The sequence below is a fragment of the Vulpes vulpes genome, chromosome 8 (genome assembly GCF_048418805.1).
Source record: "Vulpes vulpes isolate BD-2025 chromosome 8, VulVul3, whole genome shotgun sequence".
Lineage (NCBI taxonomy): Eukaryota > Metazoa > Chordata > Mammalia > Carnivora > Canidae > Vulpes > Vulpes vulpes.
This window is the reverse complement of record NC_132787.1, coordinates 44,451,575-44,466,386: the sequence shown is the minus strand read 5'-3', so window position 1 is coordinate 44,466,386 and position 14,812 is coordinate 44,451,575. Positions and strand designations below refer to the sequence as shown.

General features: G+C 45.5%; 1 protein-coding gene across 3 annotated transcripts in view; it reads right to left on the bottom strand.

Moving 5' to 3' along the window:
• Positions 1-14,386, bottom strand: part of CECR2 (CECR2 histone acetyl-lysine reader) — a 172,977-nt gene extending 158,591 nt beyond the window's left edge. Inside the window, exon 1 of one of the 3 annotated variants that reach the window (XM_072766373.1) lies at positions 14,177-14,386. In XM_072766373.1, coding sequence (XP_072622474.1) covers positions 14,177-14,302 — 126 coding nt within the window. In that variant the 5' untranslated portion in view covers positions 14,303-14,386. The remainder of the gene's footprint in view (positions 1-14,176) is intronic. The other 2 variants (XM_072766371.1, XM_072766372.1) reach the window with 2 other exon arrangements.
• Between the last annotated feature and the right edge of the window lie 426 nt (positions 14,387-14,812).

Sequence of the window (14,812 nt, the reverse complement as noted above, 5' to 3'; positions counted from 1 at the left end):
AATGGAAAGTAATAACAAAAGTCTAATGATCACAAACACTAACTTTGGAGGACCTGGCTGGCTCAGTCAGAAGTTGCTTGTGACTCTTGATCTCAGAGTCAGGAGTTCAAGCCTCACATTGGGTGTGGAGATTATTAAGAGATTATTTAAGATTTTTTTTTAAGAGAGGCAGAGACCTAGAAAGAGGGGAGAAGCAGGCTCCCCGCAGGGAGCCCGATGGGAGATTCGATCCCAGGACCCGGGGATCACGACCCAAGCCAAAGGTCAATGCTCAACCACTGAGCCAAGACATCCCTCAAAAAATTTTTAAATAAAAAAATCTCATCTTTGGAAAAAGTTTTTTTTCTAAGATTTTATTTATTTGAGAGAGATTGAGAGAGAGTGAGCAAGTACACAAGTAAGGGCAGAAGCAGAGGGAGAGGGAGAAGCAGGCTCCCCACTGAGCAGGAAGCCTGACAAGGGGCTCCATCCCAGGACCCCAGGATCAGGAGCTGAGCCAAAGGCAGATACTTAATGGACTGAGCCACCGAGGCACCCCGGGAAAAAAATTTCTGTTCATGGTTGTTATGAACCATTAACTAAAAATAATTTCAAAAAAATAAAAATAAAAATAAAAATAAAAATAAAAATAAAAATAAAAATAAAAATAAAAATAATTTCAAAGCCCCACAAAGGACTGGTTAAATAAATCTGAGGGCCAATACTCTGAAGTTTACTTAAAAGTCATAATGCAGGAAATGAAAGGGCATTCTATATCATGTAATACTGTTAACTAAATAAAACAGGATCCTGTGGAGTATGTAAAAGTATGATCCTACCTTTGTAAATATTTAATGTATGCACATAAAGAAAAGTAAGGAAGGTGTTATAGTCTCTTTGGGGTACAAGGAATGCGGACCCCCTAACAAGCTTGAGGGTTCCTGCAGGATATATACCAATAGGCTGGAGCTGGAGCCCTCCTCTAATGCCGGGTCTCTGTCAGTTTCTGCTCCCTCATATCCATGATTTTGGCTTGTATCATGGCTTATCACAGTGCTAGTTTTAGCTTCTTTTCCACTCTAACTCGAAAATCCTTACATTTCCTAGGTTACACTCTCAAGAACAGGGATTTGGCTGACCCGGTTCACCTTTTCCTGCAAGACATATTAGATTACTATTAAGGATAGATTTACTTGACCCAGGAGGAGGGAGAAGGGATAAGAAGCTGCTAGAACTGCCCAATAACCTCCAAATTTTTTTGGACAGCCAGCAGGAAGAGAAGACAAACAAAAAACACCTTCTGTTGAAATGTAACTTTCACTGGACACGGGGCATGGCACTTGTTATTAGGACTTATCATTAATATCCATCTTATTGGTAATAAGCAAATGCCCATAAAAGGATCACAGAGTTGCATTAAGTAGCAGTCTTACAGATCATTAAATACTTACCAACAGAGAGAAACTAAGAACTGAAGTATTCCAAACATTCAATAGTTTAAGCAAGAGTAAATATAAATTCGAAAGAAAAAGGATACATTCCCATGTATAGATTTTCATTTTAACAAAACAGGAAACTAAAATACAGAACTGACAATCTTAGGGTGGGATAACTACCAACCCCTGTCCCAACAATCAGAGGGAGAAATAAAGAGGACTGAAGTATAAAACATGGGGTAGAATTTGGAAATAGGCTGGCTTTTCTTTAAAAACAAAAACTTTTCTTAAAAAAGGTACTGCAATTGACTCCCTTGGTACAACATTAAAATGTTAACCACGGAAGAACTAAGATTTCTTCTTGTGATGGTTATATGTTATTCTTGAAAAAAGTTTTAAATTTCCTTTTTTCCCCACCATTCCCTTAAGCTTCCTAGAGCATTCTTTTCCTCTATCATTCCAGGAGAAAGCAGTTTTAGCCTCACTCTTCCTCTTCAAACAGGCTTCTCTGAAGTCATCTTCGACCCCTTCACATCACCAACTCAAAGGCTGTTTTCTACTGTAATTTTCTATACTTCTCTGCATCACTCCAGACCTTGGAGCTGCAGAACCATCCTGTCACCATGGGAAACACCACTGCCCAGCTGCTAAACTATACTCTTCAGAGCTGCCACACCTGCCAGGAACCACATTCCTCCAGGTTTCACTACAGGCGGTCCAAAGTCTTTAAAAAGTTGCTGTTGGTATGGTGTTCTTTACTTGCAACCAAAAACATACGTAACTGATTTTGCCTTCTTTATGCATTTGACATTGGTCATCATCTAGTCCCACCTATTCAACAGCGCAAATGATCAAAGTCCTTTCCTACAACCTGCTACCTTCAGCATTTCACACTCATTTCATTCCAATAGTTAAACTCTATCTTCCTTCACTCTGTTCTATCCCAGCTTCCAACACCAGATTTATTCTAAAATTTAGTACACAGGACATTCTAAGTCTAAAATTTTGTCATTCTTGTCTAAAACTTCACGCTGAAGTGTGAAGCACTGAAGGTGATAAAAATCTAGTGTTATGAAGACACAAGGATCCTCAATGTCAATTAGAACATTTTGCTCCCGATCCCGAATGTCCTGTAAAGAGGCCTCCTTTTATAACACGATGGAAAATGAGGGGAGAAAAGCCTTTCAGAAACAGAAACAATGTGGGCGGAAAAATAGTAAACACTTGTGTAGGATACATACCCAAATCACTGAGTCTAAGAGTAGGGAAAAATCCAAAGTTAGATCCCTTAATTTCTTCTTGTAGACCCCTTAATTATGTCAACAGGTGAAAATTTTCTTTAAATCATCTTTCCCCCATTTAACAGTGTCTCCTGAACAAAGAACTTCAGGACACCAATTATAAAAATTGTCTCCCACACCTAAAAGAATATGCAAACACAACCTTTCAGGGAGACAGTGGAGACACAATGGGGAATGAGGGAAAGAAAAGATTTGCTAAAGAAGTAGATCTGTTAATTTAACACATTTTCTGTCAAGCAAATCAACTGTCCTTAGTGCCATTGTTGCTGAAACAATGAACACTCAAGGAAGGGGTGTTCATTAAAAAGAACTGGTCAGGTGAAAAAAACACTCCTGTAGCCAACTAGACTGCGTAACAGCATTCGCAATTGTAAGAACTTATGCCATTCTTGGGAATTATTAGTTGGACGTGATTTAAAGGTTCAACATTAAAAACATGAAGTGGTTAGTGTAATTGTGACCCTTTCCTCTATTTTCATTTATTTTTAGAGGTTATGGGCGGGGGGAGGGGCACAGAAGGATGCACACAGTCTGCTATGACAACCATTCACACATTTAATTCAGGTGGCCACATGCCTTGGTGACATACTGCCAAGTCAGGCAGTCAGTTACTGCAGCAAATCCACCCTTGGGAAAAAGTAGAACAACACTGCTCCTAAAAGTCTGGGCTAGAGAATCAGAGCAAAAAACTGACCATTACAGTGTGAAACTTATAAGAACACAACATCGCTTAAAGCAAATCAAATCGTCAAAGTCACATGAGATCAGAGACTTCAAACAGGAAAATCAAATACTGCATTTCATGTATTTTCACATAAGCCATATTCTATTTTAAAGGTGTGAATAAAGAAGAGCAAAAAGAGCACTTAACAAAATTATTCTGAGGGGTCATTCGCCCTCCTGGAGAAAACTGCTTTTGGCTGCCAAGGTGACTGACTTCACCCCAACTTATTTATACAGATTCTGGAGATTAATACCCTGATTCAGACCAGAAATCCCACCTTCCTCCACCACAGCCCAAAACAAAACCGAGGACATCAGTAGACTAGCACAACAATGGAGTAGGAGAGGAAAAAAAAAAAAAAAAAGTATGGTCAGGCTTTAGTTCCCAGCCAAGAGAAATAAAGAACAAAAAATAAGGTGCTGGATCTCTGCAGGGACCAAATACCATGGCAAAGATGGATGCTGAGATGGTCACTCTATGTGTAAAAGCACCTTTGGAAGCCACAGATAATGGATACCATCTCCCTTGAAGTTCTGTAGTATCTCTTTTCAAAGAAGCTTACTGCTAAATCACCATCAAAATACAACTTCTCCAATCCTGGAGCCCCTGTGTGGCTCAGTGGGTTAAGCGTCTGCCTTCAGCTCAAGTCATGAACCCAGGAGCCTGGGATGAAGCCTTGCACTGGGCTCCCTACTCAATGAGGAGCCTGCTTCTCTGTTTCCGTCTCCCTCTGCCTCTCCCCCTGGTTGTGCTTGGGCACGTGCTTTCTCTCTCTCAAATAAATAAAATCTTCTAAAAACAATTTCTTCTCCAAACCAAAATGAAAACCCACTTGATCCATAAACTATTTTGCCATACTTGCCTACAGGGAAAATCCAAAGAGAGAAATCATGAAGATACTTAGAGTGACCTCAAGAAAGGTTCTGTTATTAGTGTGTTCTAAGGTGAAAATTCTGATGGAATAATAAACTTTATATAGCAACATACCCCATACATCTCAGATGGGCAAGCGTATGCATGCACGCACACCCGGCCCCCCCAACTTAGATCTCACTTAACTTTTGACCGGGTCATAACTAGTCTACCACTGCACAAAGCTCAGGAAATCTGTTAAGAAGAACCTGCCTGACAGGCAATGGCAGTGCAGAAGCCATCCTGAGACTATCACACAACACCCCTCTTCCCCAACAGTGCCAGGCAGCCAGGCCTTGACTAAGGGAGACCTTTCTTTCAGGGACCCAGTTAGATCCAAGACACCTTCTAACTGCCCTCAAACCTCTTCCACCCTTAAATGACTCCCCGATATAGAAAAATATTAACAAAACATCTGCTTCCCAGTTTTCTAACACATGTAATTACTACTAACGTGCACATCTAAGAGCAACTTTAACTTCCTTCAATTTTTATAAACAAATATACTAAAGGTTTGCATTTAGGGGAAGAAAATTACTATAGAAGGAAAAACTCATCATCTTCACAGTGTACCTTTTATACAGTGACCAACACTGGAAAGTCTTCCCCACTTATACCTTAAAGCAGTAAATCTCAGACACAGTGATCTCTGGACCCACCCCTTGAGGAGAAATTTGCCGATTTTATTTGTCACAACTGAGGATGCTACTGGCACACAGAGGGTAGAGGCCAGAGATGCTTCTAGACAGCTTAAAATGCATGTGGCAGCTTTTCCACAAGACTTACTTACCCTAGTCTAAAATATCAATAGTGCTGAGGCTAAGAAACCCCACACCTTAAAGAAACCCAGAGAATCCGGAACTCAATATTATTATTTAACAATTCATTAATCAGTTATAAGAATTACTGAAAAAGCTTTTCCAAAGTTTCTCAATATAAATTAATATAGATTAGAGAATAATGTAAAGAAAGTATAATAAAAGCATTCAAGGAACAGCATCTACTGAAACATGAAAATACAGAAGGACAACATGCTATCTATAAAGTTCACGATACCAAATGAAAAGCAAGCCATTGGCCTGAAGCTATAACTGGATTTCATTCAACGTTCCAAGTATGAATGATGTTAAATAAAAGCGGGGAGGGAAGTCTGGTGGCTCGGTGGTTGAGTGTCTGCCTTTGGCTCAGGGCGTCACCCGGGGTCCTGGGATCGAATCCCGCATCAGGCTCCCTGCAAGGAGCCTGCTTCTCCCTCTGCCTATGTCTCTGCCTCTCTCTGTGTCTCTCATGAATAAATAAATTCTTTTTTAAAAAATAAATAAATAAGTAAAAAATAAAAGTGAGGAGACAAAAGTGAAGGGAAAATAACGTAATTCAGGACCTTCATCCTCCAGAATTTCTTACAGGCTCACAATACAAAATCTCAGCTCAGTCTGAGGACCTTGGAGGTCAATCATCAAGTACTAAAATCTACCTTCAAAGTAGCATGTCTGCAGACAAGATTTCCACACAAAGACAAGTTCATATAATTCACAAACATGTCAAGCATGGATTTGCAGCTGTCGTGTGGTACAAAGTTAATCTGTAAAGCATGCCTAACACAGGTCACCACATTGATCCTAGTAAGTGAGGTCGATGATATTCTGAATCACTTACTAGTGCTATGCATGCTAAGAACCATTCCTAGAACAACAGGACTTAAGAATTGTCTAGACTGGGCAGCCCCGGTGGCGCAGCAGTTTAGCGCCGCCTGCAGCCCAGGGCGTGATCCTGGAGACCCTATGACGCCTGCTTCTCCCTCTGCCTGTGTCTCTGCCTCTCTCACTCTCTCTCTGTCTCTATGAATAAATGAATAAAATCTTTTAAAAAAAAATCATCTAGGGATCCCTGGGTGGCGCAGCGGTTTAGCGCCTGCCTTTGGCCCAAGGGCGCGATCCTGGAGACCTGGGATCGAATCCCACATCGGGCTCCCGGTGCATGGAGCCTGCTTCTCCCTCTGCCTGTGTCTCTGCTTCTCTCTCTCTCACTGTGTGCCTATCATAAATAAATAAAAAATTAAAAAAAAAAATCATCTAGTCTAAAAATTCCCATTTTATATATGGGGCATCTGAAACCTAAAATCTGCCTAAGGTCATAACTCAAGTAAACGACAGAGGTGAGCCCACAATCCAGGCTCCTGACTTTCTGCTTGATTCCTTTTGAAAATACATTCAATCACATCAACTAGATCTAAAACCATATAGCTAGAACCTGTGTGGTTCTGTCCCCTAGGCTCTGTCCACACTGAATTTTTTTTTTCCACACTGAATTTTTACCTAAACTTTGCACCTGCAGTTTTCCAGAATTCTGCTAATGCTCCTCATTCTTACTCGTAGCCAGAATCGAGCACTAAACCTCTCCTGATCAAAGGGCAGAGAGTCCACTTGTACCAACTGCTGCCAAGGTATATTTTAGGCTATCCTAACTTTGTTCCAGAAAATTAAGGAACACTACACTGAACTTCCGTCATAAAGCGAGCCAGAGGATAACACAGGCTGTCCTTCGGAAATGAGAGGGTACTGCCCTTTCTACGACTGTAGTAGCTCCCAACTACCCCTTTGGAGCTTCACAAGGTTGGCAAAAAAAAAAAAAAAAAGAAGCCTTCGCTTTCAGAATGTTGGTTTAAAGGGGATCCAGGGCAGCCCGGGTGGCTCAGTGGTTTAGCGCCTGCCTTCAACCCAGGGCGTGATCCTGGAGACCCGGGATCGAGTCCCACGTCGGGCTCCCTGCATGGAGCCTGCTTCTCCCTCTGCCTGTGTCTCTGTCTCTCTCTCTGTGTCTCTCATGAATAAATACATAAAATCTTTAATAAATAAATAAATAAATAAATAAATAAATAAATGGGATCCAGTATTCACTTTCAGAGAGAGAGAAAAAAAAATTTTAACATTTATTTATTCATCAGACACACAGAGGGAGAGAGGCAGAGACATAGGCAGAGGGAGAAGCAGTCTCCACACAGGGAACCCAATGTGGGATTCAATCCAGGACCACAGGATCACACCCTGAGCAGAAGGCAGACTCTTAACCACTGAGCCACCCAGGCATCCCCAAGAGAGAGAAAATTTAAATAATTTCCACACCCAACATGGGGCTGAACTCACAACCCTGAGATCAAGAGCCAGCCAGGTGCCCCTCACTTTTGGAAACAGATATACTCTGACAGAACATTCTCCTCTTTCAGAATTTCAAATTGCATATTGCATTTGCCCCCTCTGTACGTCACATCTGTGTTTGTGTCTCTGCTTTACCTCTCAGAGAAGGAACAGATCTTGAATCTTTACAAAATGTTTATCATCTGGTGTCTTACATTAAATAGAATAGTGTTGGGTTGCCTGGGTCGCTCAGTTGGTTAAGCATCTGCCTTCCTTCCACTCAGGTCAGGATGCCAGGATCCTGGGATCAAGTCCTCCATAATGCTCCCTGCTCAGCCAGGATCTCCCTTTCTCTCAACTCTTACCCTCTGCTCATTCTCTCTCTCTTTCATAAGTAAAATCTGGGGGATCCCTGGGTGGCTCAGCGGTTTGGTGCCTGCCTTCGGCCCGGGGCGTGATCCTGGAGTCCCGGGATCCAGTCCCACGTCGGGCTCCCTGCATGGAGCCTGCTTCTCCCTCTGCCTGTGTCTCTGCCTCTCTCTCTGTGTCTCTCATGAATAAATACATAAAATCTTAAAAAAAAAAAAAAAAGGTAAAATCTTCACAAACTACTACTCATTTTTAAATCATTTTAAATCATTTATCTCCTTTGATCCTGCTCAAATGCCATCTTCTCAGTGAGACTATACCTAACCAGCCTATTTTAAATTACAACAACCCAATCCCTCAATTGGCCCTCCCTACGCCTCCATGCTGCTTTGTTTCTTAATATCCTCCGACATACTACACTTAATAATTTATTTACTGTCTGTCTCCTTCCACTGAAAAGAGGGGAGGTATTTTTGTGTTATGTTCACATCTGTACCTCCATTACGTAATACATTGTGCCTAGCACATAGTAGATGCTTAGTAAATACTTGCTGAAAGAAATGGAATCATGAACTTGACTCTCTGTACTTAGTTCAGCAGAAGTTTTAATAGATCTTCTGTATCCCACATTACTAAAAAATAAAAAAACTTAAGATCTGCACTATGGAATCTTGGTCATTACTTACAGGTCTAGCCCTTCATTTTAGATAATGAAATAGGAACAATGTGATATAGTAGCAACAGCATAGAATTTGTTATCAAATAACCTAAGACCCAGGTGAGAAATCAACTCAGCCTCTCTCAATTTCCAATTTCCTCATCTATAAAATAAGGGTAACTCCTACCTCACAGAGTCGGTTACAGATAGCTAAGGATTAAATGAGATAACATTTGAGGACAACTGGCTGGCTCAGCAGGTAGAGCATGTGACTCTTGATCTCAGGGTCATGAGTTCAAGCCCCAGGTCAGGTGTAGAGCTAACTAACTAAATAAAAATCAACACACTCAGGGGTGCCTGGGTAGCTCAGCTGGTTAAGCTGCTGCCTGTGGCTCAGGTCATGATCTCAGGGTCCTGTGAGTGAGCCCTGTGTTGGGTTTCCTGCTTGGAGAAGAGTCTGCTTCTCCCTCTGCCTCTACCCTAGCCCCATCCACAGTTAATGTGCATGCTCCTGCATGCTCGTGCACACTCATGCTCTCACCCTCTCTCAAATCAATGGATTGAATCTTAAAAAAAAAAAAAAAAACACACACACAATCTAGGCACCAGGGTGGCTCAGTTGGTTAAGCAGCTTCCTTCAGCTCAGGTCATGATCCCAGGATCCTGGCATCAAGCCCCGTGGGAGGCTCCCTGCTCAGCAGGGAGTCTGCTTCTCCCTCTCTTCCCTGCTTGTCCTGTCACTCTCGCACGTGCTCTCAAATAAGTAAAATATTATTTTAAAAAATAAAAAATTCAAGTTTCCAACTCCTAGTCCAGTGTATCTTGTGTCATAAAACCAGGCTTCTGGTTCCCCTATTCAAGGTTAACTTATTCTTTCATCTAGTTCAGGGCTTTTTAACCTTTGTATGTTTAGGGACTTCTTTCACAAAAAGTAACAGGCCCTCTCTTCCAGCAAAGTGCATATATGTACAGCAACACAAAATCTATAGCCCATCCATAGGCCCAGGCTTAAGAACTCCTGATATGACTGATGTGCTAAAAAGTTACTCTCAGCAATTCTTATTTTCTTACTTTCATGCTTAATAATTTATGCCTTGGAGTACCTGGCTGGCTCTGTCAGTAGAACACGTAACTCTTGATCTCAGGGGCGTGAGTTCAAGCCCCATGTTGGGTGGAGAGATTACTTTAGAAACTAAAAATAAATAAAAATAATTTATGCCTTGGTGATCTTAAGTGATTGGATCCAAGGAGAAACACAAAGAGTAGAATCCAGGGATCTGAATTAAAGATACTGCCCCCAGATCATCATGCTCGTTAGATGAGAGTCTATCTACACACAACCATACCAAGAAGGAGATCCAAGGCAAGTAAAGGATTCAGTAATCAACAGCAAGAAGCCCAGGGAAGAAAAGTAGACAGGACAATCAGATTGCTTTTGCCATGCTGCTAAAACACAAACCATCCATCCAATTAATTCTACATGACCACTTTCAAAGAGCCATTTAGAGGCACCAGTCTCTTCTCTAGAGAGAAATATTCCCCAAATGTTTGTGATGAGATTTCTCACCAGAACCCCATCCCCCTCCAGACCAGACTGTTCAAAATGATTCTATACTCCCTTCCCTTATTTTGATCAAGACACTACATTCGCTGTAAGGAGCACCTTGTGGGGGGGTGGGGGGTGGAATCAGCATTAATATCATTGGTGAGGTCAACTTACCATGTGTCATTTCTCAAATTGGAATAAAACTTAACCAGCCTAGAAAACTAAAATGTAAAACCAAACAAACAAACAAAAAACAAACACTTAACCAGCCTAACTCACTGGAATGTTAAACAATTGTAAAATACTTGATTTAAATGAAATCATTCTGAAATAGTAAGAGAATCTTCTGACGCAAAGGAGGCAAGTTATGAACTTCTTTGGTAATCTCCCAGTTCAAAGTTAAGCACCTAGTAGAGTAGGCATGCTTGATAACACTAACTACTGAATTCACTGTCATTAACCTACTCTTGTCCAGGTATAGTTCAATCTCCTCATCTGAAAAATAAAAACACATATACATTGTAAGCATATTTGGGAATTTCTAAATATGTTAACAGTTAATAGCTTTCACCCCTGAGTGGAGGGATACAATGTTAACAGTTAACAGCTCTTATCTCTTACTGGTGGAATTATGGGTGATTTTAATTCTCTTACCTACATTGTGCTACAATTTTCAAGGTTTATATAATGTCAATACGGTTTGTTTGTTTTTTTTTATGATAGTCACAGAGAGAGAGAGAGAGAGGCAGAGAGACAGGCAGAGGGAGAAGCAGGCTCCATGCACTGGGAGCCCGACGTGGGATTCGATCCCGGGTCTCCAGGATCACACCCTGGGCCAAAGGCAGGCGCCGAACTGCTGCGCCACCCAGGGATCCCCTCAATACGGTTTTTAAAACCAGATATTTTGAACTTAAAGGATTATCTACAGACTCACTGATTTTCTATCTGATAATTACAGAATCCCTAAAGAAATTCTGTACATTCAAGGTTGATTAAGAGAGTAAAAAGGTTTTTTTATAAGCAAAAATAAAACTACCCATTTTGGGGGGACCAGTTCTGTAAGTGGGAGGTCCTGACCTCTTGCAGAATTGCAGCATGAATCTTCCCAGCCCTTGACCTATCTAAGAGATTACTGCACTCTAGATAAATACAAGCCAAGTCCTTGAGGATTCTGCTTCCTAAATTTTCTATAAATCCATGAGTTCAGCTTGGTGGTCAAGGATAAAACAAGATATTTCCCCATAGCTGAAAACTGGTTTCCTAAAAAAGCTCGTTTATAACTTCTATCACTTGGTATTATTCATCATTTTTGCCTCTTAAAGTTGCAGCAAATTAAGATAGTAGGCCTTTCCAGTTGGCCTAACAAGTACAACTCAGCATGAGAATTGCTTTTTTGCTTGTTTAAGAAGGGTCTTCCATTGTTATCATACACTCTAACCAAGGGGTTGTTTCTCCTGTCAGGACAATAAACTGTTAGATTAAAAAATTAGCTAAGCCAAAAAAAAAAAAAAAAAAATCACTTATCTATACTCGAACTAAAAACTGATGTTTTTCAGGGGCGCCTGGCTGGCTCCGTCGGTGGACCATGGGACTCCTGATCTCTGGGTTTTAAGTCTGAGCCCCACCTTAGTGCAAGACCACATACATACATACATCTGATGTTTTCCATGAATTCCGCACTGTCAGGAGTCATATTTGTTAGAAGCCTAAAAAAGACTAATTTTAATTTCTGATAACTATTAAAAACTTTAAGTTACAATTTGCATTGACCATCTCAAAACACACCTGCCATGAGAGGATCACATGTAACTGCATAAGTTAAAAAGTCACTATCATTTGTTACCTATCTACTGAACTTGTAATAAAAATAGTGTGGACATACAAATGTGCATATGGATTCCAAATATTTGTTCTCATTGCATGTATTTCAAACAGCATGCAGTTTAAAAACAACAGTGTCACTTCCAAGAACCACTCCAATCGAAAGAAAGGACAGTCATCTCAAACAGCCCAAATTATTCACCTGTAACAATGATTTTTCCACTTCTATTTTTTTTTAATTTTTATTTATTTATGATAGTCACACAGAGAGAGAGGCAGAGACACAGGCAGAGGGAGAAGCAGGCTCCATGCAACCGGGAGCCCGACGTGGGACTCGATCCCGGGTTTCCAGGATTGCGCCCTGGGCCAAAGGCAGGCGCCAAACCGCTGCGCCACACAGGGATCCCTTTCCACTTCTATTATACACACAAAATTGACCTCTTTGATCAGCTTACATCTCCTTTTTTTTTTTTTTTTTTTAAAGATTTTACGTATTTATTCATGAGAGCCACAGAGAGAGAGAGGCAGGGACACAGGCATAGGAGAAGCAGGCTCCTAGCTGGGAGCCCGACGTGGGACTCGATCCCAGATCCCAGCTTTCCGGGATCAGGCCCTGAGCCAAAGGCAGACACTCAATCACTGAGCCACCCAGGCTTCCCGATCAATTTACATTTCCTTAAGGAATTATACCAGCTAATACTTAAAAACCACAAGTTTCTTTCTTAGAATATAAGACAAGTTAGAGATTACGTATCTGCAACAATTTAAGGCAAAATCAGTTATTTCTATTTTTCCATCAACAAAATGGGAGTATATGGATTTTGGAAGATGAGTTTTTCTACAGTATTTTTAGAATGGGTCCTTAAGCTATCTTATTATCTTGCAAAGAAGAAAATGGGCCAAGGGGCAAGTTTACCAGCACCCAAGAAGGCACAGTCACAAGCGACACCTCCCACGACAGCCACCATTTTGAGCAGCAGGACAAAGTTAAACTCCTCGCGATTTTACAACAACCAAAAGAAAACCCTGCTGTCGGGATAACTGTTAAGCATCTCTTGAATTTAAGCATCCTGAAATCTGTCGTTTTTGTGGCCCCGTTTGTCCACCCGTATGAGCAGTCATCCTACTTAGATCTTTAGTAAAGATCACGCTTGCAACAATTACGTTCAAACTTTGAAAGCAAACGCGACGACGTCGTGTGAAACGCCCCAGTCACCAGGTCCCCCGACCGCGGAGGCCGCCGGTTTCTTCCCGTTGTTCGGATCCGCTTCGGCAGCTGGAGTCGCCGAGAGCCCGAGCGGGGCCCTCGCCGCCGGCCTCGTCCCGCCCCATTCTCCCGGCGTGCCCCTTCGGCCGCTTTATTCCCCAACACCGTGAACTCCGCGAGGAGAGCGGGCTCCCACACTTCCTCCGGGAGCCCAACGTTTCCGCAAACACCACTTAGTCTAGAGATAAAGGTGAGGCGCAGACCCTAGGAACACGCGAATTAAGATCACTCTGAAAATGGCAGAAAGTGCGGCGGGTGGGGGCGGGGAGGCAGCAACACCGATCTGCTCCCGCGAAAGGGTCATCCTCGTTCCGATGGCTCCGGCGGCGGCCTCGCGGGCAGGACCGGGGGCACCCGGCCCGGCCCGCCGCCCCCAGTTACCTTTGTCCGCGGCAAAGGGCGGTCGGTCCGCGGGCCCAGCCTGGCAGCCCTGAGGGGTCCACACCCCTTCCCGAGACAAACCCCAGAGTGAGCGGCCGGAGGCGCCCCGCGCCCCGCGCCCCGTCCGCCGGAGGGCCCCGGGCTCTCGTCCGTGCTCACAAAGCCCGGGGCCGGGGGCAGCGTCGGCCCGGCCAGGAGAGCCCGCCGCCGCCCGCCGCCCGCCGCCCGCACGGATAATGGTGGCCGGACCCACCGCGAGCCGCCGAGGGCCGCGCGGCAGGAGCGGAGGCGCGGCCGGGATAACGGAGCGCTCAACTTTCCGCGCCGCCGCGGAGCCCCGCCGGGACCCGGCGGAGCGCGCCCCTCGGGGGCCCGAGCGGCCGGGCGGCCGGGGGCCGAGTGCGGGCGCGCCTGTCCCGGCCCCGCGCCCCGCGCCCCGGCGCCCCGGCCCCCGGCCCCGCCCGGAGCAGCCGCCTCGCCCGCAGCCGCACCGGGCGGGGAGCGCGCGCCGTCCCCACACCCGCCCGGGAGGCCGGCCCGGCCCAACTCGTACAAAAGCGCAGCCCCCGCTCCGCCTCGCCCCGGAGGGCGCCCCGCGCGCCTCGTGCGCCAGCCCGAGCCCCTGCCCCGCTGCCGACGGCCGCTCACCTCGATCTCGAAGTCGGGCAGGCGGAAAGCGGTGCGGAAGAGCGAGCAGAAGTGCGCGATGGCCGGGACTTCCCACCAGGAGCGGAGCTCGCCCAGCCCGGCCGCGCCGCCCTCCTCCGGGCACATCTCCCCGGCGCGGCGGCGGCGGCCGCGACCCCCGAGAGCCCCGGCGGCCCCACGCTGCCCGCGCGCCTCGCCCGCTGGGACTCCCGCCGCGGCGCCGCGCCTCAGCTCCTAGGCGGGGGCGGGGGCGGGGGCGGCTCGGCGGGCGCAGGGCTGGGGGCGGGCGTCCCGGGCGGGGGCGACTCACTGAGGCGGCGGCGGCGGCGGCGGCTGCCGGCGGGGCCCGCGCGCTCGCCCCATCCCGCGGCTGTGGCTGCGGCTGCGGCCGCCCCCGGCGCGGTACAATATGATCGTCCCACCGCGGGGGGAAAACAGATGGGGCTGGGGCGGGGGCGGGGCGGGGCGGGGCGGGGGCCGCGCGCAGGCCGGGGGCGGGGCCGCCACGAGGAGGGGCGGGGCTGCCTCGCCACAACAACAACCCCCGCCCCGCGCCCCACCCCCAGCCCGGACAGCTGCACCGGGAGGGCGGGGGAGGGGACGCGAGGGGAGCGCAGCGGGCACCCCGGGAAGCGG